Genomic DNA, 27,298 nt, shown 5'->3' on the forward strand with positions numbered 1-27,298 from the left:
GGATCTTTAGTAGTGCCAAGCATTGCTATTTCTAAAGTGAACTCTGCTTTAACTTGGTGAAAATTTTTTTTTCCTTCATCACCAGCACACAGCTGTCTGTGTATTGATACCAGATTACAGTCTTTATTATTCCAACTGGATTTTTTCTGCATTCCATCACCATGGATTTAAATAACCCAGAAATAACCCTACTTTATAGTCTTTTAGATGGTCTGCTCATTATGTGGTTTCTTAAAAACAGACAACCAGAGAAAGGCAGGCTCCCAATTCTTGGTAATATGTTCCAAATGGATAGGAAAGCATCTCACAAGTTTCTCATAAGATAAGGTATGCATCATTCTTTTTCATTTGCTAAATACTGTAAAATGTCTACTTTTCAACGTTTTGCCCTCCTGTAAGAGCCTTAACTCAGCCTGAAGTACAAACTCATGGTGTCTGGATGCTGTGGGATTCTCATACAAAAACCTATTCTGAAGCTTTTAGTGTCAGTAATCTACTGAAAGGAGACTCACAGCCAAACCAAACATTATCTTTAACCAATATCCAAACACGTTTTTGTTTCAGTGTTCAGAAATAAAGATTGGTTGAATTAATTTTCTTTCTTGTCCTGGAGGCACTGAGATTTTTGGTAGTGTTCCGATCACGTAGACTAAGACTACCTGATATGGACAGTCCAATGACAGAACTTTGTACCTTCCTGTGTCCCTATGACCCAGATATCTGCTCACTTCTCTGTATATTAAAGATGGCACCATAAGATAAGCAGGAATGTTAGGATTTCAAAGAAAATCGAAAACTTAATGCCAACTTGAAATGAACACACCGAATTCCAGTTTTAACACAATGCAGCAAACAAATTTCAAATTTTTTTTGATAAGTCTTCCAGGAAAGAGAATCTATCCAGGAGAGTCTCTTGCTTGAATGGAACTCCTTTTTTTGACCATTCTGCTGCAGAACTTTTTCTTCAACCCTGTTATCAACTGAAAGGAAATTCATATCTCACTAATTAGAAGTGGTTTATTGGCTGGTGGGGCAAAACACCTTAAAATTTAAATAAAGTAATGATGTGTATTTAATCAGTTTAAACTAAATTACATTTATTCACTCCATGTTCGTAATCACAGCTCAAACACTACTGATATTTTCCAGAATAAATAATGTAGAATTTATTCATTTCAACTGATTACTGAATGGCATAATGCAATAAACAGGTCCTAATTTGTAATGTAGAAAGCAAGCACTGTGTACAGCAGTAGCTAAAGCAATTTCATTAAAATACACACACATTCTTTTACTGATTTTAAAACTCAGGAGATTGTGAAAGTTGCATGTAGCTTTTCCTTTACCAATTTCTAACAGTGCCTGAGACACAGACTTGCTTGGTATTGGACACAGATTCAATCAATAAGCACATCAATCTGGACCCAATATACCGACCACTGCAGCAGACAGCTGGAACTGACAACCGGAAGCGACAGATTCAAACCACTACAAATGCCGGAGAAAGAAAAAAATCACAGGAGCGCTTCACAGGAGGCTCCCAAGCACTGAGGATGTCACCTAGACAGGGGACGAAACATCTGCAATACAAATTCCCAGCTCGGTGAACAGAACCACAACAACGAGCACCCGAGCTACAAATCTTCTCACAGACATGGAACTTAAATATAGAAATCAACAAAAGCCTGTGAAGAGCTAAGTTATTTTAACAGTAAAGTTATTAATACTGGCTTCACTGGTGGTAGGATGGGGCAATAGAGATCGGAAGAGGTGGGGGAAAAATTCTTGCTCCTCGCCACTACTCAGGGACTGATGTTGCAACTGATGTCAGGACACAGTAAGAGCAATATCACACTATATTAATTCTTTTCATAACAGAACAAACTGACAGGATTTTTTTTATTGTGAGGAAAATCCATTGAAAGAGGCACCAATACAGAGGTACATCTCCAAATTTACTCTCTGAAATAAGCGAGATTTTCAGGAAGGAGACAAATAAAATGGTACTACAATCTATTTAAACTAAAAAAAATGTCGTTACTTTCTCCCCAGCAATATCTTGGTTTTTAAAACCTTTGGCACATAACGAATAGTCAGGGATATCCTTGTAGTTCTTTTTAAAACCGTTCCAAGTTTTGCATTACATGATTTTAGGTTGGCTACCTTCTCTGTGACAATGTCCTCTCTCACTGGCCTGATGCCATGCAGATACTTCACATACATGTCATCTTGCAGCACCAGAAGGCTACGTGGTTCAAGAAAAAGAGACAGAAGATAACGGTTTTCTTCGGTCTGTGGAGAATAAACCTGTAAAAAGATGGTGGAGGAATAATGTAAGATGCAATGTGAAGGAAACTTATTATCTAATTCTTTTTCCCCCTGCAATCTTCTCCTACTTCTCCCAATGAGTCAAAAGTGTAGTGCTGGAAAAGCACAGCTGGTCAGGCAGCATCCGAGGAGCAGGAGAGTCGATGTTTCGAGCATAACCTCTTCATCGGGAATGTCCTGCATCTGCAGTCCTGACGTTCTCCTACCTCTGCTAATGGACTGACTTTCTTTTGGATACATATCTGGTTCTACTGGAATCAGTGTTTCATCAAACTGATAAATTCATATATGAGGCAGTATCGTGAGCAGCAACATTCTAACTCATCAGAACTTTATTCTCTTCAAAGGTACAAAATTCCAGAGAATCCAGATAGAAATCCCAACTGAGTGAACAATGAAATCTGAGATTGACTTGGCCTTTCATTTAATAAATTCACCTGAACCAATGGCTGAACTATGACAAGTAGAAAGAGGATTGTTGTGGTAGGTGATTTTTACTTCCCCCACATTGTCTGCGACTCTTAGTGCCAGGGGTTTGGACGGGGAGCAATTTGTTAAGTGTGCCCAGGAGGGCTTTTTTGAAACCACATGTAGATAGTCGAATGAGAGAGGGGCCAAACTGCCACTGGTATTGGGAAATTAACCCAGCCAGGCGATCAAAGTTTCGGGGGGGGGGGGTGGTAGGAATGCATTTTGGGAATAGTGATCACATTTTTGGAAATTTACACATAAGGACAAGGCTGGACCTTGTATGAAGGTATTAAATTGTTGGAAAGCTAACTATAAGCAAATTAGGCAAGAATTGAGAATGTGGATTGGGAGCAGTTGTTTGAGAGTAAATCCACATCTGACATTTGGGAGTCTTTTAAGGACCGGTTGATTAGAGTGCAGGATTTGGGAACCACGGATGATTGGGGTAATTATCAACTGAATTTAAAAAAGGAAGCATACCTAAGGTCCTTACAACTAAAAATAAAGTCCTTAAAGAAGACAGAAGAAGTAGAAAGGAGCTCAAATGGGGAGTTAGGAGGGTTAAATGGGGCTATGAAATGTTCTTGGCCAGCTGTGTTAAGGAGAATCCCAAGGTATTTTACACATATATTAGAAGAAAGAGGGTAAGGGGCGGCACGGTGGCTCAGTGGTTAGCACTGCTGCCTCACAGCACCAGGGTCCCAGGTTCGATTCCAGCCTCGGGCGACTGCCCATGTGGAGTTTGCACATTCTCCCTGTGTCTGCGTGGGTTTCTCTGGCCACAGTAAAGATGAATCAGACTGTTCAGAACTTTGGCATCCTTCATGCTGACTTGAGCTTCCAATCTCACATTTGCCTTATCACCAAAACCGTTTGCTTACACTTCAATACATTTCCCAACTATGTTCCTAATGCAGTCCATCTACTGCTGAAAGCTTTGTCTAATGGTCCTCAAGAAAGATGCTAGGTAGTGTAACAGCCCTCAATAAAAAATGAATGAAAAGAATTGATGACATTCACTCAAAGGGATGCAACTTGATGGAACATTCAAGAAGGCAGCTCATGATATCACACATGACAGTCAAAAAGAGTCAAAGCTGTCAAAGAGAGATGCGGAGGCAAGAGTTGAACAACTCAGGTCTCTCTTTAAATGGGACAGCAATATCTCTTCAGCAAACAATCTACTTTCTGCTTTACTCAAGCAATTGTAAAAAAAAATTGGGTGTTTGAAAAATATTTTACATGTTGAAAGTTAATAGAACATGTCATGTTTCACAACTGGCTGTACAGGGAAAATGATAAGCACCATTTAAAACAAAACTGAATAAGTATTTTAAAGACTGGAAAAGAATTCAGAAAGAGCTGAGAAATAAATTTCCAAGCTCCAGAGGAAGCATTGGAACCAGTACTGACATGATTGGCTAAGTAATGCTTCTTTGACATCCATTTTATATTTAAATAAAAGTTCAGACTGGTACTTCTGTGGGTTATCTTGGGTAATTCAAGAAGCAAGTGATTTAGCCCTTATTATATCTCTGTTGCATGTATCTGATTATGCTGATATCCTACCTTTACGTAAAATACATTAATCACTTTATTGTCACAGCTAGACTGAACAGAAGATTGACTTCATCCATGGAATTTTCATATATGTTTTGCTTTCACTTTCAGCCAGGGCTTCCCCAGGGCAGCATCTGCTCAGGCCAGCAATGATGGAAATGATAGCTGCCCAGTAGAAATGGGCTTGAGAATTCTCCTATTTACAGCCAAGATGATGGCTACAACATCAGTGCAATCCATCATTAATTATACCACCAGAGGTAACCAGCAGATACATTTTTCTAGAAGAAGCTTTGTACTCCTTTTCCATTCATTGAGTCATGTTGCACAATTCCCCCAACAACACTCTTGTCATGAACTCCAATCAATGGGAAATGGAATTTGAAAAAAACAAAATTAATTAAAAACATGTCAATACTGTATAAATCAGAATTAAGATTACTAACCTTCACCTCTTCATCCTCTCTTTCAATGGGATGATAGAAATCTAACAGAGTTTGAGAGCCAAGGCTGATAGTGGTAACTGTTGGAAAGTATAAAGGCCCATCCTCATGAGGCTATAAAGACAAGAGTCTGATTTCAATCGACAGCTTGATAATTTTAACAAGGATTGTTATGATTACTTGTCATGATAAAACTTTGCATTTGTGTCACACCTTTAATATAGGAGAATATGCCAAAGGTGCTGTCAGGTAAAATAGCTAATGTTAATCAGTGCTTTTCTTAAAACTAAATTTAATATTTTGTCCAATATTTAGATTACATCTTAAATTTTTACCCAGTATCTATAATGGTGTGAACAGCAGCGTGAAGGGGAGGAGAATGAGATAGGTGGAGACTGGAGAGAACAAGAGAATGAAGAGTAATTTGCCAGCAGTTTGCATTTATACAGCATTTTCAAAGTAAATTCTTCCAAGAAGTTTCACAATTAAATAAACAAAGAAAATGAGTCAGTATGAGAGATATTAAGGAAGAAATAAACCAGCAGAGATAACAGAAATAAATTAAAAATAAAAGAGCAAAATGAGCATGAAATGATAGAGGATGGAAGAAGAGAGCCAGAGAGAAACACAGAGTGTAAAAGAGAAAGCAAGGACAAGAGTATAAGAGTGGAAAAAGATAGATGGCAGATACTTTCCAGCATCATCTGCATTCCCTGAATTGTTTTATTGAACAGTGTTACTGGTCTATTTATAATAATTAAACTTAAGGGATTCAGACAAACTATAATTATTATCATTGTTCAACAAAAGCCAATTATTATTGTGTTATACCAGTACCATTATTCCTTCACCAGGATTGTACTCATTAACCAACACATGATTAGCAACTTGTCCTGCAAAAGGTCCCAGGGATGAAATTTTCTGTGCATATTTAGCCAGCCAGTCGGGCAGCTTTTCAGCAAGCATTCCCCTTGAGTGAGGTAAACCACCTGCAAGAGATCAGGAAAACTGACTAACAATAACTACAACTGTACAAAATTCAATTTTCATATAAAAATGGAAAGAACTGTGGATGCTGGAAATCAGAAACAAAACCAAAAATTGCTGGAAAAACTCAACTCAATTTTCATATATTATTTTCTTCCTCATTCTCCAAAGGCACTTACTCATGACTTACAGATCAAATTCTATAACAACATTGCATCATCTAAATTCTATAACTCTCACCATCATAGCTTAAACATAAGATGGAATCTTCCTAGCCCCTGAATGATGTAGATATTGGTGAATCAGTTGGGAAAATATGGCAAGGTTGGCAGAAATTTGTTTCTCAATGTTGAGAAAGGCAAAACTGATACTGCTATTAAAATTTGAACAGCAAGATGAGAATCCTGCTGGTGAGTGCCAAGAAGTCTGTATGCATGCATTAGCTTGCCATTACTACCCAATCTCACTAAACTGACGTACAATTTCCAATTCTCCCACATGCCAGAGATAAACTAGACAATCAGAATTCATGACATGGGCGTCAGAACGGGTACCTGGTGACCTCAGCTCACTGCTTGTTCCTCTGGAGCTTCATCTTGGACAGCAATCACCACATTTCATGGCAATGCTCCTTGGGCAGTGACCGCCTGCACACCCTGTCTGTGAGGGTGGCACCGGACATGCACTACCATCACTACATCTTCATGACACATCACAACCCCACTTGCAATACAGTTCTGCATTTCAATCCTGCATTCTAGAAGGCACTAATACCTTTCATTGTCCTGGCAGCAGCATTACACTTTGATTGATTGATTTATTGTCACATGTACTTAAGTACAGTGAAAAGCTTGGTTTACGAGCAGTACACGCAGCTCATAGTAAGCGAGGACACACAGATCATGGGATGAACAAAATACTTGGATAGAGGTATACAGGCATAACATTGCACTGATCTTACTGATTTGATCTTGCCTAGTGCCTAGTAAGATCAGTATTATTTAGAATCCTTTCGTCAGTCTAATAATGGCAGGGAAGAAGCTGTTTTTTGAAGTGTGTGTGTGTGTGTGTGTGTGTGTTCAGGTTTCTGCAACTTCTGTCTGACAGAAGAGGTTGTAGGAGAGCATTGCTGGGGTGTGTTGGGTCTTAGAGGATGTTGACAGCCTTTCCAGGGCAACGGGCTGTGTAAATGGAGTCCATGGATAGAAGGTTGGCTTCCATGATGGTCTGGGCTGTTCACATAACCTTCTGTAGCTTTTTACAGTGCTGGGCACAGCAGTTGCCATAACAGGCCATTATGTACTTGGACAATATGCTTTCAATGTTGCAGCTGCAAAAGTTGGTGAGGGCGCTTGTGGACATGCCAAATTTCCTGAGCTAAGGATGAAGAGGTGTTGTTGTGCCTTCTTGATCGTTGCATCTACGTGGAAAGTCCAGGACAGGTTGTTGGTTATTGTCACTCCTAGGAACTTGACATTCTCCACCCTCTCAACCTCAGCTCTATTGATGCAGATGGGGGCATGTTCTCCCTTCTTTCCGAAGTTAACAATCAGTTCTTTAGTTTTGCTGATGTTGAGAAGGAGGTTGTTCTCATAGCACCATGTCACCAAGCCCTCTATCTCCTTTATGCATTCTGACCCATCATTGTTTGATACCCATCCTATCACAGCGGTATCATCAGCAAGCTTGTAGATGGCAATTGTTTGGAATTCGGCAACGATCATGTGTGTACAGGACAGTAGTCATTAAGGCACGATGCATATGCTTTCTTAGGTACTGGGATGATGGTGGTGTTCTTGAAGTAAATGGGGACTTCAGCTTGTTGGAGTAAGAGGTCAAAGATGTTGGTGAATACCTCCGCTAGTTGGTCCACACAAGATATGAATGCTTGGCTGGGGACTCCATCTGGTCCATCGCTTTCCTTGGGTTGACTCCCAAGAAGACCAATCTGACATTTGCAGCAGTGACTGTTGGCACAGGTGCATCCAGGGCTGTCGGGGCAGGTTGCACCACACTGCAGGCATTCTACTTGAACTGAGCATAGAAAGCATTGAACGCATCAGGGAGGGATGTGTCCTTGTTCGCTATCTTGCTCTGCTTCATTTTGCATCCCATAATGTTGTTTAGGCCTTGCCACAGGTGGAGAAAGTGAGGACTGCAGATGCTGGAGATCAGAGCTGAAAATGTGTTGCTGGAAAAGTGCAGCAGGTCAGGCAGCATCCAAGGAACAGGAGAGTCGATGTTTCGGGCATGAGCCTTTCTTCAGGAAGGGAGTAGTAGGGGTGGCAGGAGTAGTATGGTTGATCAAGGACTTTATATTTGTCTGGTACTGCCTCTTGACATCACTGATGGCTTTGTAGAAGTCATACCTGGATTTTCTTTATAGCTCTGGGTCATCCGACTACATGGTCTCCCGCAAGTATTAGTCACAGACAATGGGACATCATTTACCAGCACAGAATTCGAATACTTCCTAAAGTCAAATGGCAATCTGCACATAAGGACAGCTCCATAGTATCCACTGTCCAGTGGTGTGGTGTAAAGAACTGTCCAAATGTTGAAGGCAGGTTTAAATAAGCAGCCTACAGTGTCACTTGATACCAAACTGTCCCAGTTCCTGTTTGATTATATGACCACTCCACACGCAACAACAGGGATAGCTCCAACAGAGTTGCCAATGGAAAGAAGACTTTGTACCAGGTTAAACCTGATATTTCCAGACCTTGTAGGGGGGTTACGGCAACAGGAACGTCAATGTCGGCTACATGCCTCCTCCAAGTGAGAGAAACAACTTAATTCAGGGAAAGAAGTTTGGTGATGGAAACATGAAAATGGCCCTGTATGGGCACAAAGGAAAGCTGATGCAAGGTCAGGTCCCATGACTGAGATGGATGCAGCCTCGATAGCATTACTGCTGGAAGAAGAAGAGGAAACTCTCCAAGGCACTCCTGACACAAGAGACAGGCTATGGTAGTACACACCGCCTGAGTCAGAGTCCGAGTCAGAAGAACCAAATCTGGGATGAAAATATCGCAAGAAAGGCTACAAGAGAAAGACCAGGTCTACATCCCCAGACTTAGTGGGGGAGGGATGTAGTGATTGGAATCAGCTGGATCTTGTTGACAACAAGATCCTTGTTAACCTGGGCTCAGGTTAACAACCCCAGTCAAGAGAGCCCTGGCTGACCAACATAACCAGGAGATTTAGAATCTCCTCAGTTCAGGGGACTGACTCCTAGCTGGTTAGTTACAGCCAGTGCTTTGTGCACAAATAAATAAAGGTTGACCTGGTGATGGGATACCAGCTTTGTGCAGTTATTTCATGGGGTTGGGTTATTGATGGTCACAACCACCCCGGTATTAACAGTGGGACAATGCAGTGCAATATAAAAGCAGAGATGTGCTACTGAGACTCTATAAAGCTCTGGTTAGGCTCCATTTGGAGTACTGTGTCCAGTTTTGGTCCCCACACCTCAGGAAGGACATACTGGCACTGGAACGTGTCCAGCGGAGATTCACGCGGATGATCCCTGGAATGGCAGGTCTAACATATGAGGAACGGCTGAGGATACTGGGATTGTATTCGTTGGAGTTTAGAAGATTGAGGGGAGACTTAATAGAGACGTACAAGATAATACATGGCTTGGAAAAGGTGGACACTAGGAAATTGTTTCCGTTAGGTGAGGAGACTAGGACCCGTGGACACAGCCTTAGAATTAGAGGGGGTCAATTCAGAACAGAAATGCGGAGACATTTCTTCAGCCAGAGGGTGGTGGGCCTGTGGAATTCATTGCCACGGAGTGCAGTGGAGGCCGGGACGCTAAATGTCTTCAAGGCCGAGATTGATAGATTCTTGTTGTCTCGAGGAATTAAGGGCTACGGGGAGAACGCTGGTAAGTGGAGTTGAAATGCCCATCAGCCATGATTGAATGGCGGAGTGGACTCGATGGGCCGAATGGCCTTACTTCCACTCCTATGTCTTATAGTCTTATGGTCTTATGTTTGGCACGATTAGGTTGTGGGGCTGTGAATCAGGAGATATCCTTAGAAGGTAAAGCTGAAATTCAAAGGTGTGTGATGGGCTTGCCACGGAGTGCAAGGAAGAAGCAAACATGGAGGTTCAAGGGGAATTTAATTTTCGGGCTGAGCTTGCTACTCATTGTTCCAAGTGCAACCTGCGTTGTTTTCCAAATTCATGTGAATTATCAATGGAAAATGGCTCCAATTACATGTGGGCTTAACAATGTAAGTGTTTATTCCTGTCTAAGCATGTGAGCTCTATTTGTGAATCAAGTGACACCCTTCAAGGGGTAAGTACATTAATCAGGTTTTACAGTAACAGCTAAAGTCACCTGTAAGCATAGTCCTCTTCATTTGAATTGCACCCAACAGTCAATGTGCGCACCTATGTTACATTTATTTTCATAAATTCCAATGCAAAGGGCATAATGCATCTTGTTATGTCGAAAAAGGATTAATATATCAAATTCCATCATGCTTCCACACCTTTTGATATTACTCCCACTTCCATACATAATAAAGGAGGATTTTATGCACACTTGCTCACGTCACACAGGTCTATACTCACCCCAGTTCTGCAGCCTCCTTCCTGATAACTGAGTCCATTTGGGTTTCGGTGAATTGTAAACCTGAAAGTCACAGATGAAGATAGTGAAAAGTGCAAGGTTTTCAACTTATCACGTCATCCAAATAATTTGGGAGTGACAATCTCACAATACAAAATGTTTGTTTATATAATGCACCTATTCTCTACATTAATCAAAACTGTGTAAAAAGATTCCATGCTGTCTTTCTTCTTAGGTGGTCAGTTTTTTTTTCCCACAGCTACAGGTTATTTCAAACCAGTTGAGGTTAATAGAGCATAGAACATTACAATGCAGTATAGGCCGATCTGTGAAACCAATCTGAAACCCATCTAATCTACACTGTTCCATTCTCATCCATACGTCTATCCAATGACCATTTGTGGGCGGCACGGTGGCACAGTGGTTAGCACTGCTGCCTCACAGCGCCTGAGACCCGGGTTCAATTCCCGACTCAGGCGACAGACTGTGTGGAGTTTGCACGTCCTCCCCGTGTCTGCGTGGGTTTCCTCCAGGTGCTCCGGTTTCCTCCCACAGTCCAAAGATGTGCGGGTCAGGTGAATTAGCCATGCTAAATTGCCCGTAGTGTTAGGTAAGGGGTAAACGTGGGGGTATGGGTGGGTTGCGCTTCGGTGGGTCAGTGTGGACTTGTTGGGCCGAAGGGCCTGTTTCCACACTGTAAGTAATCTAATCTACTCTAATCATTTAAACGCCCGTACAGTTGGCAGGTTTACAAGTATTGGAGGCAGTCCGTTCCACGCCCCTCTCTGAGAAAAGAAACTACCTGTGACATCTGACCTATACCTATCACCCCTCAATTTGAAGCTATGCCCCCTTGTGCTAGCCATCACCATCCAAGGAAAAAGGCTCTCACTGTCCACCCGATCTAACCCTCTGATTATCTTATATGTTTCAATTAAGTCTCTAATGAAAACAGCCTCAACCTTTCCTCGTAAGACCTTCCCTCCATACCAGGCAACATCCTAGTAATTCTCCTCTGAACTTTTTCCAAAGCTTTCACATCCTTCCTATAATGCGATGACCAGAACTGCACACAATACTCCAAGTGCAGGTGCAGCAGAGTTTTGTAGCTGCAGCATGACCTCATGGTTCTGAAACTTGACCCCTCTATTAATAAAAGCTAACACACTGTATACCTTCTTAACAACCCTATCAACCTGGCTGGCAACTTTGAAGGATCTATGTACATGGATACCGAGATCTCTCTGCTCATCTACTCTACCAAGAATTTTACCATTCGCCCAGTACTCTGAATTCCTGTTACTCCTTCCAAAGTGAATCACTTCATACTTTTCTGCATTAAACGCCATTTGCCAACTCTCAGTCCAGCTCTGCAGTTTATTTATGTCCCTCTGTAACCTACAACATCCTTCAGCTCTATCCATGACTGTACCGACCTTAGTGTCATCTGCAAATTTACTAACCTATCCTTCTATGCCCTCCTTCAGGCCATTTATAAAAATGAAAAACAGCAGTGGACCCAAAACAGATCCTTACGGTACACCACTAGTAACTGAACTCCAGGATGAACGTTTGCCATCAATCACCACTCTCTGACTTCTTTCAGCTGGCCAATTTCTAATCCAAACTGCTAAATCTCCCTCAATCCCATGCCTCTGTATTTTGTGCAGTAGCCTACCATGGGGAACCTTATCAAACACTTTACAGAAATCCATATTCACCCACATCAACCACTTTATCCTCATTCAACTGTTTGGTCACCTTCTCAAAGAACTCAATAAGGTTTGTGAGGTACGACCTATCCATCACAAAACCATGTCGACTATCCTTAATCAACCTATTCCTAACAAGATGATTATAAATCCTATCTCTTATTAATTTTTCCAACACTTTACCCAGAACCAAAGCAAGGCTCACTAGTCTATAATTACCAGGGTAGTCTCTACTCCTCTTCTTGAACAAGGGAACAACATTTGCTATCCTCCAGTCTTCTGGCACTATTCCTGTAGACAATGATGACATAAAGATCAAAGCCAAAAGTTTGACAAACTCCTCCCTAGCTTCCCAGAGAATTCTAAGATAAATTCGATCCGACCCAGGGGATTTATCTATTTCACACTTTCCAGAATTGGCATGTCTATATACTGTGTCAGAAAACTCTCCTGCACACAATGGACAAAAATTGACCCGTGTAAAGTACTTGAACTAAAGTATTCCCAGTCAATATTTGGAAAGTTGAAGTCCCCATGACAACTACCCTGTCACTCTCACTCCTATCGAGAATCATCTTTGCTATCCTTTCCCCTAAATCTCTGGAACTATTCAGAGGCCTTTTCCTTTCGCTAACTCATCATACAGCGTCAGAACAAGAATCAGGAATACAGGTCATTTGCTAGTTCAAGTAAGTTTTTTTTTGTTTGTCATTTACCACAGGGCAAAAATAATAAAATCCAGAAAGAGAAACCATAGAAAAAAATCAGTACTAGGACAAATATTATCAACACACTGTCTTACATTTTCTCTCTGCATCAATTAATTTTATTTTGATGAAATATGAAAGTTAACAAGATAAATTTGTGGATTTTGCAAATTTTTGCTTGTTCTCAAACACTATGGCAGTAAGGAAATGACAACAGCCTCAGTATACTTAAGGGGATCATATTTTTATTCTCAGGAACCTCCTGGTAAGCGCAAGTATGACACTAAGTGAGAACAGTCCTTAAAAGGTTAACCACCCTGCCAACTCTACTGAGGCTTGGTGCCGGAGGAAATCATGGGTTTTGTCAACAATGTGAAATAAGACAGATTATACAGATGTCTCTTTGCATTCATCAGTATCAGTTAATTTTATTAAGTTTAATTTTGTTTGTCATAGTTAGAGAATCAAAATGCAGTAACATACCTGCTGTAGCAGATAGTCTTCTTCTGTAGCAGTGATAAAGTTGGGGATGTAATACACAGTGGCTGGGGCCTAAAGGCAATGTAAAATAATACTTCAGAAGAACTATAATTATCATAGCACAAAGTTTGCCATAAAATTACCTTAAGTGAATTGAGTAACATGCAAACCTCTCAAAGATATATTTTCCCTTGCACATACATTTCTGGACCAATATATGTAGTATACAATAGAAAAGTATTAAATATAACATAATGGAAACTTGAATTTAAATATTGTCCCTATTTGCCTCAATGGATCTGTATTTCAATTTTGCTACTGTTAGCATAACTCATAATGGGTAGTGATTTAATCAGAATACGCTTTTTGAATCTTTTTCACAGGATGTGGGTGATACTGAAGGTTGCAGATGTTTGCGAACATAGTGATGGGCATTTTTCTAGAACCACTACGATCCAAAGGCTAACAAATGGCAGACAGAGTTCAATCTGGATAAATGTGAAGTACTGCACTTTGGTATAAGAAACAAGGGTAAGGCTTATACAATTAATGGTATGGCCTTGGATAATGTTGTAGAACAGAAGGCCCTAGGGGTGCAGGTATGTAATTCTTTAAAGTTTGTGTCACATATAGACAGTGTGGTTAAAAAGGTGTTTGGCACACTTGCCTTCATTGCTCAGTCCTTTGAGTATTGGAGTTGGGACATTATGTTGAGATTATACAGAACATTGGTCAGGCCTCTTTTGGAATACTGTGTCTAGTTCTGGTCACCCAGTTACAGGAAGGATATTATCAAGCTGGAGAAGGTTCAGAAGAGATCTACCAGGATATTGCCAGGTATGGAAGGTTTTAAAGAAAGGCTGGGACTTTCTTCACTGTGGCATAGGAAGTTGAGTGGCGACCTGATAGAAGTTTATAAAATACAAGAGAGGTTTAGATAGAGTTGAAAGCAGTTGTCTTTTCCCTAAGATGGGGAAGTTCAAGACCACGGGACATATTTCGAAGGTGAGAGGACAGAGATTTCAAAAAGACATATCAGGCATTTTTTTTAACAGAGAGTAGTTCACATGTGGAATGAACTTGCTGAGGAAATGGTGGATGCATGTAGAATTACAATGTTTTAAAAACGTTTGGATAGACAAATGAATAGGAAAGTTTTGGAGAGAATATGGCCAGCAGCAGGCAGGTGGGACTAGTTTAGTTTGGGATTACTTTTGGCATGGAATGGCTGGACTGGAGGGTTTATTTCCATGTGTATGACTCTATGACAGTGATTTTAATATTTTTCTTTGAAACACACCAATCGCTTACTACAGCATGTTGCCAAGTGGAGATCCCACACATTCCAGTGAAAAACGAGGAAAAGATACAGATTTGTCCAATTGTTAAATGAAAGTTGGCAGAACCTTGCCTCTACTACCATTCCCTTACTATTTTGCCATGTCACAAGGGAGCGGGAAAAACACTCAACCTCAGCCTATTCAATTAGAAAGCAGACAGATCATGAACTTAAAGATAGTAAATCTGTTAAGACCAGCAAGTGTCAAGGTAATGAGTGAACCCTCCTCCCCATCCATATAAAAAGTCAAAAGAGGGGAAAGATTGAGAAGGAGGCTCTATCATGGTAACCTCAGCTGGTATTGGAAGTAATCTCACGTGGTTAGTGTTACTCTGGCAATGTAAACCAGCCATCCAGCCCACTGAGCCAACAGACCCCACATTCACATATTCCACACAATGCACTAACCTGATCCACGTAATAAGGCTCTAGTTCACACGGCCTATGATTTTGAGCATCCATTATGGGTTCAAACCAGTGAAGTTAACATCTTCTGCTGTGGTTGAGTCATGGTTAAGATCATGGATAGCTGCACTGTAACTTCATAAGAACGGAAGGTGAAATTAGGAACCAAATAAACATATTTAGAACATGTTCTAATTTCAACACACAAAATCAAGAATGCTTGCAGGACCAATACAGAATATTTATTGCCCATTTGTCCACTGTGTACACTCTTAAAATCTGTATAATGTACTCCAAGCAGAACCGCCATTGGTCTCATTATGAAGGTTGGATTAGATTAGATTCCCTACAGTGTGGAAACAGGCCCTTCGGCCCAACAAGCCCACACCGGCCCTCCAAAGAGTATACCATCCAGTCCCATTTCCCTCTGACTAATGCACCTAACACTATGGGCAATTTAGCACAGCCAATTCACCTGACCTACACATCTCTGGTGTGTGGGAAGAAACCAGAGCACCCAGAGGAAACCCACACAGACAATGTGCAAACTCTACACAGACAGTTGTCCAAGGCTGGAATCGAATCTGGGACCCTGGTGCCGTGAGGCAGCAGTGCTAACCACTGAGTCACTGTGCCGCCCCAGAACTCCTCTGACTCAACTCTGTGAATTAGCTGAAAGGAGATGGAACACTGAAGCACAAATCAAGGATAAACACCTATAATTTATTTAGGAGTCTCCATTTAAATCCCTGGACTGCACTAAGGTAATTAATTCTGAATCAGTTGGGGATTATATAAAAGGACAGATAGAAAAACTAGGTTTCTTTCAATTACAGCAAAGAAGATTATGAGAAATGAATAGTCTATCATGTTACATGATTATCCAGACTTTTTATAAAGCAAGTAAGAAAAATGAAATTGCTGGCTTAGTAACCAGAACACATAAAACTAAGATAATTAACAATGGGATAATTGGGAGCATTTTTAAGCAAAGTTTTGTCAGCATATGGAATGTCCCATCAAAAATGACAAGCAGAATACATAGCAGATAGCAAAAAATAAATAAATAATCAAAACAAATATTTAAAAGGCCAGGGTAAATAGATCAAATGAACTGGCAAATATACACTAGGCAGACTGATTACTTCTATGCTGCATGTCAACGACTTAGTTTCAGTAATCACCAAAGAAATGAAATTTCTTTTTCTGGACTCACTTTGTCACTTGTGTGCAAACACAGACCTCCCCAGACATTACTTACTCAATTTTTAAAAATCCTTCTTTTGCTCATGATGATTGGAGACACAAAAAGGCATGTTTATCCCAATTTTCTCAAATATTATTTTATTGTTTCTGTTAATCTTCTAGCATCATGAAATGATGGACATGTAGCTAATCAAATTATTCTGGGATGAGGCAGCTTCATAAGGTACACTATACTGATGACTGAAAATATCAATTCTTGAGGCAGCTTCTGCCAAAAATATCACAAGTGAAGAAATTATCAGGTGTCTTTCTAGTTTGTTTTATTTGGTAAAAATTGAAAGAACTGCAGATGCTGGAAATCATTAACAAAAACAGCTTGTTAAGCTCAACAGGTATGGCAGCATCTGTGGAAATAAATTAGAGTTAACCTTTTGGGTCCAATGACCCTTTGTCAGAATTGACAGTAGCTAAGAAAAAGTTGATTTTTATGCAGAAGGTAGGGTGGTGGGAGGGTTTAAGGAGTAAACAATGGGTGGACGTAGGGCCAAAGAGAGAGAAGAATAGTTGGACTGATGTGGATGTGGGATGGACAAAGTTAAAAATCACACAACACCAGGTTATAGTCCAATAGTTTATTTGGGCGTAAAAGCTTTTGCTCCTTCGTCAGGTAGCTACTGGTGTAGGATCATAGGACACAGAATTTATAGCAAAAGATCATAGTGTCATACACTGATACGGTATATCATGTATTTTGTTACCTATTGATACCTATTTTGTTCAAAAAGCACACAATCTGTAGGCAGTCAATATTTTTTATAATCCATGTGACATTTTATAAATTCCTACTTTGGAAATAGAACTAGACTGACTCAAGATTGGAATACATACAGACTCTAACCTCACTTTTAATACATTGTCTTAGCTGAGATGTCACCTTTTTTTAATAAAATCTTACGTTATCTCTGGAATGTGACTTGAAAGAAGTTTTGGGATTTACATATTAATGAATCTAAACCTGTAACCCATTCTAAAAGATGAAAGACTTAACAGCAATTTAGGTTTGTTCAGTATTCAATGTATGACATTGATCTTTTGCTATAAATTCTGTATCCTATGATCCTACTACACCTGAAAGAGCAGCTCTCCGAAAACTCGTACTTCCAAATAAACCTGTTGGGACTATAACTGCACTGTGTGATTTTTTAACTTAATAGCTGGACTGACAAAAGAGTGGATAACGATCAGCCTAGGAGAATGAATAGCAACTATTGGGAACTATAACTGGCTTAACAATGGGTTATGAGTAATAGCAGTCTATGTGATAACAAGGCCTGGTGTGTGGAGTTTGGGGTAAGGGCACGGGAGAAGCTACCTCAAAGCTCTAAAATCATTGAACTTGATATTGAGTCCACAGGGCTGTAGAGTTCCCAAGTGGAATATGAGGTGCTGTTCTTCCAAATTCACTGCAGCAAGCATGGAACAGAGATTTTGGCAACGGAAATATGTGGAAGCTCAGGGTTCTTTTTGCAGACAGAACATAGGTATTCTGTGGAATGGACACTCAGCCTATATTTCGTTTCCACAATGTAGAGGCCATGTTGTGAACAGCAAATGTAGTTTGAGTGAAGTGCACATAAAGAACTGCTTCACCTGGAATGTGTGTTTGGTCTCTTGGATACTGATGAGGAAGCAAATAAACAGGCAGGTGTTACGCCTTCTGTGTTGGCAGAGGAAGATGCCATGAAGTTGTGGGGGATGTTGGGAGAGAAGGAGGAGTGGACCAGGGTGTGCCAGAGAGTAAATTCCTTCCAGAAGGCTGACAAGGGAGGGGAGTGAAATATGTGTCTAGTTCTGTCATCCTGCTGGTGAAGCGGTACGGCACTTAAACTAGTCCACTACATTTGCTGTTCACAACGTGGTCTTTACATTGCGAAAACTAAGCACTGACTGAGTGTCCATTTCACAGAATACCTATGTTCTGTCTGCAAAAAGGACCTTGAACTTCCAGTTGCCAGACACTTCGACACACCACCTAGTTCCCTGGCCAAAATCTCTGTCTCGTGGTTGCTGCAGTGCTCCAGCGAAATGACCAACTCTGGATGTTATTGCAGGTGGAATGATAGGTGAAGTGCCAGGGGCTCAATCATTGTTGAGGGAAGAAAGGGGCTGAGGGCTGAAATGTGGGAGATGGCTGAGGGCCCTGTAAACTATGGTGCTGGGGAATCCTTGTTTGAGGAAGAAAGTGGACATTTTAGAAGCCCCTTTTTCAAAGATGTGATGGAGATGGGAATAATTGAGAGAATGGTACAGGGTGTGAGGATATGTAGTCAAAATAACTGTGGGTCGGTGGGTTTGTAGTGAATATTACTACAGTCTACTCCCGAAATAGTGACAGAGATGTCAAGTTATCTCTATCTTCTGCATCGTGCCCCTGTCTTCTGCAAAAAAAATGTTCTTAGCTACCATCAGCTATGAGCAAGGGTAATGCAAACTCTCGATGTGTGTCAACAGATGCTGTCAGACCTGCTGAGCTTTTGCAGCAATTTCTGTTTTTGCTCTATTTGATGTTCAGTTAAAAATCACTTCATTTAGTACCTACTCATTCTAATCCCATGATAGAAAATGAGATCGGAATAGATAGATGCTTGACAACCGGAGCAGATACGCTCCGATATTTTCCATTTTCAAATTTAAACTGACCCATTTTCTCCGTGCATCTCACATCTTTCGCAATGTCGGTGGTCACTGTCTAATTTTAAAACCACATCGGACTTCGGGTGCGAGTGCCACAAGGATCGGTGCTGGGTCCACTACTTTTCATCATTTATATAAATGATTTGGATGTGAGCATAAGACGTATAGTTAGTAAGTTTGCTGATGATACAAAATTTGTAGGTGTCGTGGACAGCAAATTACAATGGGATCTTGATCAGATGGGCCAATGGGCTGAGAAGTGGCAGATGGAGTTTAATTTAGATAAATGTTAGGTATTTATCTGCATTTCAGGAGAACAAATCTTAGCAGGACTTATACACTTAATGGTAAGGTCCTAGGGAGTGTTGCTGATCAAAGAGACCTTGGAGTGCAGGTTCATAGCTTCTTGAGAGTAGAGTCACAGGTAGATAGGATAGTGAAGGTGTTTGGTATGCTTTCCTTTATTGGTCAGAGTATTGAGTACAGGAGTTGGGAGGTCATGTTGCGGCTGTACAGGCCATTGGTTAGGCCACTGTTGGAGTATTGCAAAGTATAGAGCCATTTGCCAAGTCCATCAGGAAGGATGCGAGCCTGAGAGGGGTGACTATTCCTGGCAGCGGGGGCCTGCAGGTTAAGGCCTCCCTGTACATGGATGATGTAGCCAATTTCTGCTCGGATCCGCTGTCTGTGCGCAGACTCATGCGCATATGTGACCAGTTCAAACGGGCCTTGGGGCCAAGGTAAACCAAGACAAGAGCGAGGCTATGCTCTTCAGGAACTGGGCCGACTAATCCTCGATCCCTTTCACCGTCAGGACCAACCACCTGAAGGTGCTGGGTATTTGGTTCGGGGGGGCTGGGGCGTGCGCCAAGTCTTGGGAGGAGCGTATCAGCAAAGTGAGGCAGAAACTGGGCAGATGGAAGCTACAGTCGCTCTCGATCGCGGGAAAAAACCTGGTCATCAGGTGTGAGGCACTGTCATTGCTATTGTACGTGGCACAGGTCTGGCCTATTCCCAGAACCTGTGCCGCTGCAGTCACCTGGGCCTTCTTCTAGTTTATATGGAGTTCAAAGATGGACTGGGTCCGAAGGGGCTTGCTGTACAAAGATCTGGGAAACGGGGGAAAAATACACCCAATGCCACCCTCACCCTGATGGCCACCTTTGTGTGTGGTTGCATCAAGCTGTGCGTGGATCCCCGGTACGCAAACACCAAGTGTCACTATGTACTGATGTTCTACCTGTCCCTAGTGTTGCGAAGGATGGGCCTGGCCTCGCTGCTGCGGAACGCTCCGAGTAGTTGGACCGTTCTGTATCACCTGTCCTTCGTGGAGAAGTTTATGAAGAAAAACACCTTTGACCACAAGTCCATCAGGAAGTGGTCAGCACGTAGTGTCCTCGAGACCCTTCAGGAAAAGGAGAGGGCGGATCCTATTGAGCGGTTCCCTGAGCAGACTATCAAAGCCATTTGGCAGAATGCCTCATCTCCAGAACTTTCCAACAAGCACCAAGACATGGCTTGGCTGGTAGTGAGAAGGGCTCTGCCTGTGAGATCCTTTATGCACGCCCAGACTCTCAGCCGCACCGCACGCTGCCCTCGAAGCGGCTGAGGGGGGGATGAGACTGTCACACACCTGCTTCTGGAATGTGCCTATGCAGAGGAAGTCTGGAGAGGAATGCAGTGGTGTTTGTTGAGGTTCGTCCCGAGCAGCGCCGTGACGCAGGTCTCCGTGCTCTATGGCCTGTTCCCCGGGACGCACACTGAGACGAACATCAACTGTGCCTGGAGGATCATCAACTCGGTGAAGGACGCTCTATGACTGGTCTGAAACCAGTTGATCTTCCAGCTGAAGGAGTTGACCCCGACTGAGTGTTGCAGACTGGCACATCCCAAGGTCCAGGACTACCTCTTGAGGGACGCGCTGAAGCTTGGGGCTGCTGCCGCCAAGGCGCGGTGGGGAAAGACCACCGTGTAACATCTGCCTGCCTAAAGAACAGGGGGCCCACGCAGTCACGTGGGCTCTGCTGACGCCTAAACATATGGGCATATGATTGAAAAATGTACAGACCTGTATAAAAATGATAAATTCTGATCTCTGTATGTAAATGTTTACATATGTATGGCATGAGCTGAAAATGTGTTGCTGGAAAAGCGCAGCAGGTCAGGCAGCATCCAAGGAACAGGAAATTCGACGTTTCGGGCATAAGCCCTTCATCAGGAAGGGCTTATGCCCGAAACGTCGAATCTCCTGCTCCTCGGATGCTGCCTGACCTGCTGCGCTTTTCCAGCAACACATTTTCAGCTCTGATCTCCAGCATCTGCAGACCTCACTTTCTCCTCCTATGTATGACATGACCAACTGTACAGACCATCAGATGGTTTTATGAATAAAGTATATTTTCGAAATGAAAAAAAACCTTAGAGCCTTTATTTTAACCCCCCCCCACTCTGTTCACAAAATCCAGCTGTGAAACAAATAAATCCAGATTGCTAAAGCCCTCCCCCCAACATCTTGTGCAGCAATTTTCCTGAAGGGTCACTGCACTCGGCACTTACAGTTCTCCAAAGATTTCTGTTTATTTTTGATCATTCAAACCCTCCTGCATTTGTCTTTTACATTCAATAACATCGTGCTTTGGCAACTTTAGTTGGAAATAGCAAGAAATTCGAGGGAGGTTCATCCTCTCTTCAGGGGAATTGGAGACTTAAAGGATGGAAATCAGAGATACCTGTTTGTGATATTTTAGACACGAATTCTCCAGTTTACCGCATTGATGCTGTGACTAGTGTCGCAGGCCGATGTCAATCTTATTAATTGACAAAAGATTGGTCGAATCAACTGGACAACACTTTCTCCTCAACGCCATAAACACTATCATGAGGCGGTCCAACGGTCACCGAGGATTAAATACACCAAGAGCAGACCTCGTAGGTGGCTTCAGTATCGCTGCTGCCCCCTATCCTGGAGGAGCACTGTGCTGTAATTACACGTGAAATCAAGAGTGATGGATTTTAAGATTACAGCTGCAAATGTGTTGCTGGTCAAAGCACAGCAGGCCAGGCAGCATCTTTCTATTCCTGAGATGCTGCCTGGCCTGCTGTGCTTTGACCAGCAACACATTTGCAGCTGTGATCTCCAGCATCTGCAGACCTCATTTTTTACTCGAAGATTTTAAGATTAGATTAGATTACTTACAGTGTGGAAACAGGCCCTTCAGCCCAACAAGTCCACACCGACCCGCCGAAGCGCAACCAACCCATACCCCCACATTTACCCCTTACCTAACACTACGGGCAATTTAGCATGGCCAATTCACCTGACCCGCACACCTTTGTGACTGTGGGAGGAAACCGGAGCACCCGGAGGAAACCCACGCAGACATGGGGAGAACGTGCAAACTCCACACAGTCAGTCGCCTGAGTCGGGAGTTGTATCCGGGTCTCTGGCGCTGTGAGGCAGCAGTGCCTGATGAAGGGCTTATGCCCGAAACGTCGGATTTCCTGTTCCTTGGATGCTGCCTAACCTGCTGTGCTTTAACCAGCAACACATTTTCAGCTCTGATCTCCAGCATCAGCAGACCTCATTTTTTACCCAATTCATCTTTGTGACCCACACATCTTTGTGAACGTGCACCCGGAGGAAACCCACGCAGACACGGGGAGAACGTGCAAACGTCAGTTGCCTGAGTCGGGAATTGAACCCGGGCCTCAGGCGCTGTGAGGCAGCAGTGCTAACCACTGTGCCACCGTGCCGGCCAGTAATTGACATCCTGCCATTGATGGCCAGGAATCCCACTCCTTTCACCCGCCACCTTCATTGGAGAAGATTCTGCATGAAGGGCTTTTGCCCGAAATGTCAATTTCGCTGCTCGTTAAATATTTTTTCACGTGAGTTTGAGGCCTTTTGCTTTCTATTTATTGAGAAAAGAGGAATTGGGTAAAATGCAAAAAAAAGCCTTCATGTTAATTGTAACGGTTCAGGAAAATTGGACAAAGCATGAATTATTTTATTTTCCTCTTGGGGAAAAGAGAAGGCTGAAAGTTAGCCTAATCAAGATTTGGGGGAAAAAACAACGAGAATGTTTCCACTCTAGAAGCAGAACAGACTAGTGATTTTAAATATGAGGTGATTTGCTAATCGATCCATTGAAGTTTCTCACTTCGAGAGTGGTGAGAATGTGGAACTTGTAACCAAGTTATGGATCATCTTACCTTTTTTTAAAGAAGGTAACCAGACGAACATGCAGTGGTGCAAGTTCCCCAAACAGTCACTCTCCATCTTGACTAGGAATTACATTTTTTTTAGATTACTTACAGTGTGGAAACAGGCCCTTCGGCCCAACAAGTCCACACCGACCCGCCGAAGCGCAACCCACCCATACCCCTTACCTAACACTACGGGCAATTTAGCATGGCCAATTCACCTGACCCGCACATCTTTGGACTGTGGGAGGAAACCGGAGCACCCAGAGGAAACCCATGCAGACACGGGGAGAACGTGCAAACTCCACACAGTCAGTCGCCTGAGGCGGGAATTGAACCCAGGTCCCTGGCGCTGTGAGGCAGCAGTGCTAACCACTGTGCCACCGTGCCACCCTCAAAGTCTTGCTGAAACAACATTCTGCAACTGTCTCTTTCTCTCAGGTATTGTGGATTTACGTACACCGATTGCTGTAGTTTAAGAAAGCAGCTCACCACCACCTTCTCAATGGTAACTAGGGATGAGTAGTTAATGGATTCTGGATCAGTGGTGCTGGAAGAGCACAGCAGTTCAGGCAGCATTCAAAGTGCAGCGACATCGATGTTTCGGGCAAAAGCCCTTCATCAGGAATAAAGGCAGTGAGCCTGAAGCGTGGAGAGATAAGCTAGAGGAGGGTGGGGGTGGGGAGAAAGTAGCATAGAGTACAATGGGTGAGTGGGGGAGGGGATGAAGGTGATAGGTCAGGGAAGAGAGGGTGGAGTGGATAGGTGGAGAAGGAGATAGGCAGGTAGGATAAGTCATGGGACAGTGCTGAGCTGGAAGTTTGGAACTAGGGTGAGGTGGGGGAAGGGGAAATGAGGAAACTGTTGAAGTCCACATTGATGCCCTGGGGTTGAAGTGTTCCGAGGCGGAAGATGAGGCGTTCTTCCTCTAGGTGTGACGGAGCGGCGGTGAAGGAGGCCCAGGACCTCCATGTCCTCGGCAGAGTGGGAGAGGGAGTTGAAATGTTGGGCTACGGGGCGGTGTGGTTGATTGGTGCGGGTGTCCTGGAGATGTTCCCTAAAGCGCTCTGCTAGGAGGCGCCCAGTCTCCCCAGTGTAGAGGAGACCGCATCGGGAGCAACGGATACAATAAATGATATTAGTGGATGTGCAGGTAAAACTTTGATGGATGTGGAAAGCTCCTTTAGGGCCTTGGATAGAGGTGAGGGAGGAGGTGTGGGCACAGGTTTTACAGGTGGCAGGGGAAAGTGCCAGGATGGGAGGATGGGTTGTAGGGGGGGCATGGACCTGACCAGGTTGTCACGGAGGGAACGGTCTTTGCGGAAGACAGAAAGGGGTGGGGAGGGAAATAGTAACCAAGTTATGGATCATCTTACTTTTTTTTTAAAAGAAGGTAACTAGGCGAACATGCAGTGGTGCAAGTTCACCAAACAGTCACTCTCCATCTTGACTAGGAATTACATTTTTGTTCCTTCAGTCTTGCTGAAACAACATTCTGCAACTGTCTCTTTCTCTCAGGTATTGTGGATTTACGTACACCGATTGCTGCAGTTGAAGAAAGCAGCTCACCACCACCTTCTCAAGGGTAACTAGGGATGAGTAGTTAATGTTGGCTTGGATTGTGGTGGTTACATCCTTTGATTGAATTTTTAAAAAGAAGTTTGCGTCTTGGTCTGGATTACTATTCTACTGACACAATGTTCTGAGCACATGGGTTGAAATCTTACGTCTGAAAATTGTAATCTTGCATTCAATAAAAAAATTCATTAAAAGCTAGCATAATACAACAATTTCGATTTTATTATTGTCACATGTGCTGAGATACGGTGAAAAGTATTGTACCGTGTGCTCACCAGACAACTCATACCTAAGTATGTCAGGGTAGTAGAACAGAATGCAGAATATAGTGTTACAGCTACAGAGAAGGTGCAGAAAGAGCACAACTCTAATATCAGCTCATGAGTCTAATAACAATTGGGAAGTAACTTCTTAAAACTGTTTATTCATATTTTCAAACTTTTATATCTTCTGCCCAATAGAAGAATATATAGTTGGGGTGGGAAGGATATTTGATTATGCTGGCTGCTTTCCTGAGGCAGTGGGAAATATACACTGAGTCAGTCTAACCACTGTTGAAAGTCATAAAAATATCTGGTTCAATAATGTTCCTAAAGGAAGAAAATCTGCCATCCTTACCTAGTCTGGCCTACATGTAACTCCAGACACAGCAATGTGGTTGACACTTAACTGCCCTCTGGTAAATTAGGGCTGTTCCATAAATGCTGACCTACCAATAAATGTCCACATCATGTGATTGAATAAAAAGAAATATAGATAGGAATATTCTTAAAGGGCGAGATGGAAAGGGGTGGTATGAGATTCTTGTTTAATTCTTCATCCGATTTCTGATTTTTTTTTGCTGTGGTTGACTTATGAAATTTTTCCAATGAAACTCAATGTACATCTATCTTTCAGCTGCCACTTTGTAACCTGCTAGGTTTAACATTAAATTCAAAAATTTGAGTGTAGTGATGCCCCCCCCTCCCAGTTTTCTGTTTAATTTTGTTTTAGATGGTGGAGTTTAACAGTGATTCTGTAGTCTCCATTTTCCCCTCTTCTGGCTCCATTTCTTTACTTGAACAATTACTGTCTTGTGGGTTGCATCAGCTTTTCTTTTGTCATTCAATCTCTCCTAACTGTCACAGGCTCCTATCGAATTCTTGTATTCTTTACCCTTTCCTAACCCCTCTATCAGGCAAGTGAAGAGGGATGATGAGAAAAGACTGATGGACAACATAAGAATCCCAAGGTCTGCCAGAGGCATATGGATAATAAAAAGTTTGGTAGTTAGAGGTGTAGGGCTGATTAGGAAACACAATGGGAAGCATAGGGAATGACTGAGGTATTAAATTAATATTTTATATCTCTCCTTACCACAGGCCATGGTGACAAAGGAGGTAACTCTTATACCAGAAATGTTTAAAATTGATAGGGGAATCGTGGTCGATATACACGTGGAAGTTGATAAAGCAAGTTGAATGACATGCACAAAGGAAGTGAGAGTGGAAATTGCAGGGGCACAGGCTATAACCTTTCAGGTTCTAAACCCCAGAGTCCTGGAGAATTTCAAACATTATGCCCTTATTTAAAATAGCCCTAAGCCTAGCAATAATAGACAAAACAGTTTAAATTCAGTGGTGAATAAGGTTCTAGAAACTAGAATTTAAGATTGAATTAGTAGTCACATGAAAAATATTTTGATTTCGAAAGAGAAAATCAAGTTTAACTAATATGGAGTTTGTTTTTGAAGAAGGAACAGAAAAGGTCACTGAGAATAATGCTGCGGATGTGGTGTGTCACACAACAAATCTGTGAGAAAAGTTACAAATAATGGAATAAGAGGGACAATAGCATAACGAATACAAAATTGGCTGAGTAATAGGAAACAGAATAATGGATATTTTTCAGGTTGGAGGAAGGCTCGTCAGAGGTTAGTATTGGTGCCTGTGCTTTTCCAGATATGTATAAATGATTTAGATCTTTGTATGCAGGGAACGCTTTCAAATATTGCAGATTATGTGAAACTTGCAAGCATTGAAATTTTAGGAAGATAGTGAAGGACTAGGTAGGACATATAGAAGTTGTTGGAGTGAGAAAATAACTATTATTAAACAATGGGCCACCTTTCAATGAGAAATGGTACTTGTACAATCAAAGTTTATTCCCTCAAAAAGAAAAAGGTAGTACAAATGACTCTAGAGCTACTGGATCAAAAAGGGGATTACAGACAGTACAGAATTATAGAGGTTTACAGCACGGAAACAGGCCCTTTGGCCCAATTTGTCCATGTGGCCCAGTTTTCACACAGTTTATTTAGTCCCATTTGCCTGTGTTTGGTACACATGCCTCCATACCTATCCCATCCATGTATCTGTCCACTTAAATGATAACATTGTACTCATATCCACTATACCCTAGCAGCCCGTTCCAGACACTCACTATCTTCTGTGTAAAACAGCCTTCCCTCTGAACCTTTTTTTTATCTCTCCCCTTCACCTTAAACCTATGCCCTCAAGTATTAGACTCACCTACCATGAGGAAAAGCTGTGGGCTATCTACCCTATCTGTGCCTCTCATGATTTTATGGACCTCTATACGATCACCTTTCAGTCACCCAA

General features: G+C 42.3%; 1 protein-coding gene across 1 annotated transcript; it reads right to left on the minus strand.

Moving 5' to 3' along the window:
• Positions 1-1,200: 1,200 nt before the first annotated feature.
• Positions 1,201-21,804, minus strand: alkbh6 (alkB homolog 6). The gene is made up of 7 exons (XM_060856111.1): positions 21,647-21,804; positions 15,021-15,152; positions 13,277-13,345; positions 10,377-10,437; positions 5,640-5,791; positions 4,806-4,916; positions 1,201-2,307 (listed from the first exon to the last, which is right to left on the minus strand). The coding sequence occupies exons 2-7, from the start codon at positions 15,072-15,074 to the stop codon at positions 2,038-2,040; spliced, it is 717 nt and encodes a 238-aa protein (XP_060712094.1). The 5' UTR covers positions 15,075-15,152; positions 21,647-21,804; the 3' UTR covers positions 1,201-2,037.
• Positions 21,805-27,298: the final 5,494 nt, after the last annotated feature.

Source organism: Hemiscyllium ocellatum, chromosome 47 (assembly GCF_020745735.1).
Source record: "Hemiscyllium ocellatum isolate sHemOce1 chromosome 47, sHemOce1.pat.X.cur, whole genome shotgun sequence".
NCBI classification, from domain to species: Eukaryota; Metazoa; Chordata; class Chondrichthyes; order Orectolobiformes; family Hemiscylliidae; genus Hemiscyllium; species Hemiscyllium ocellatum.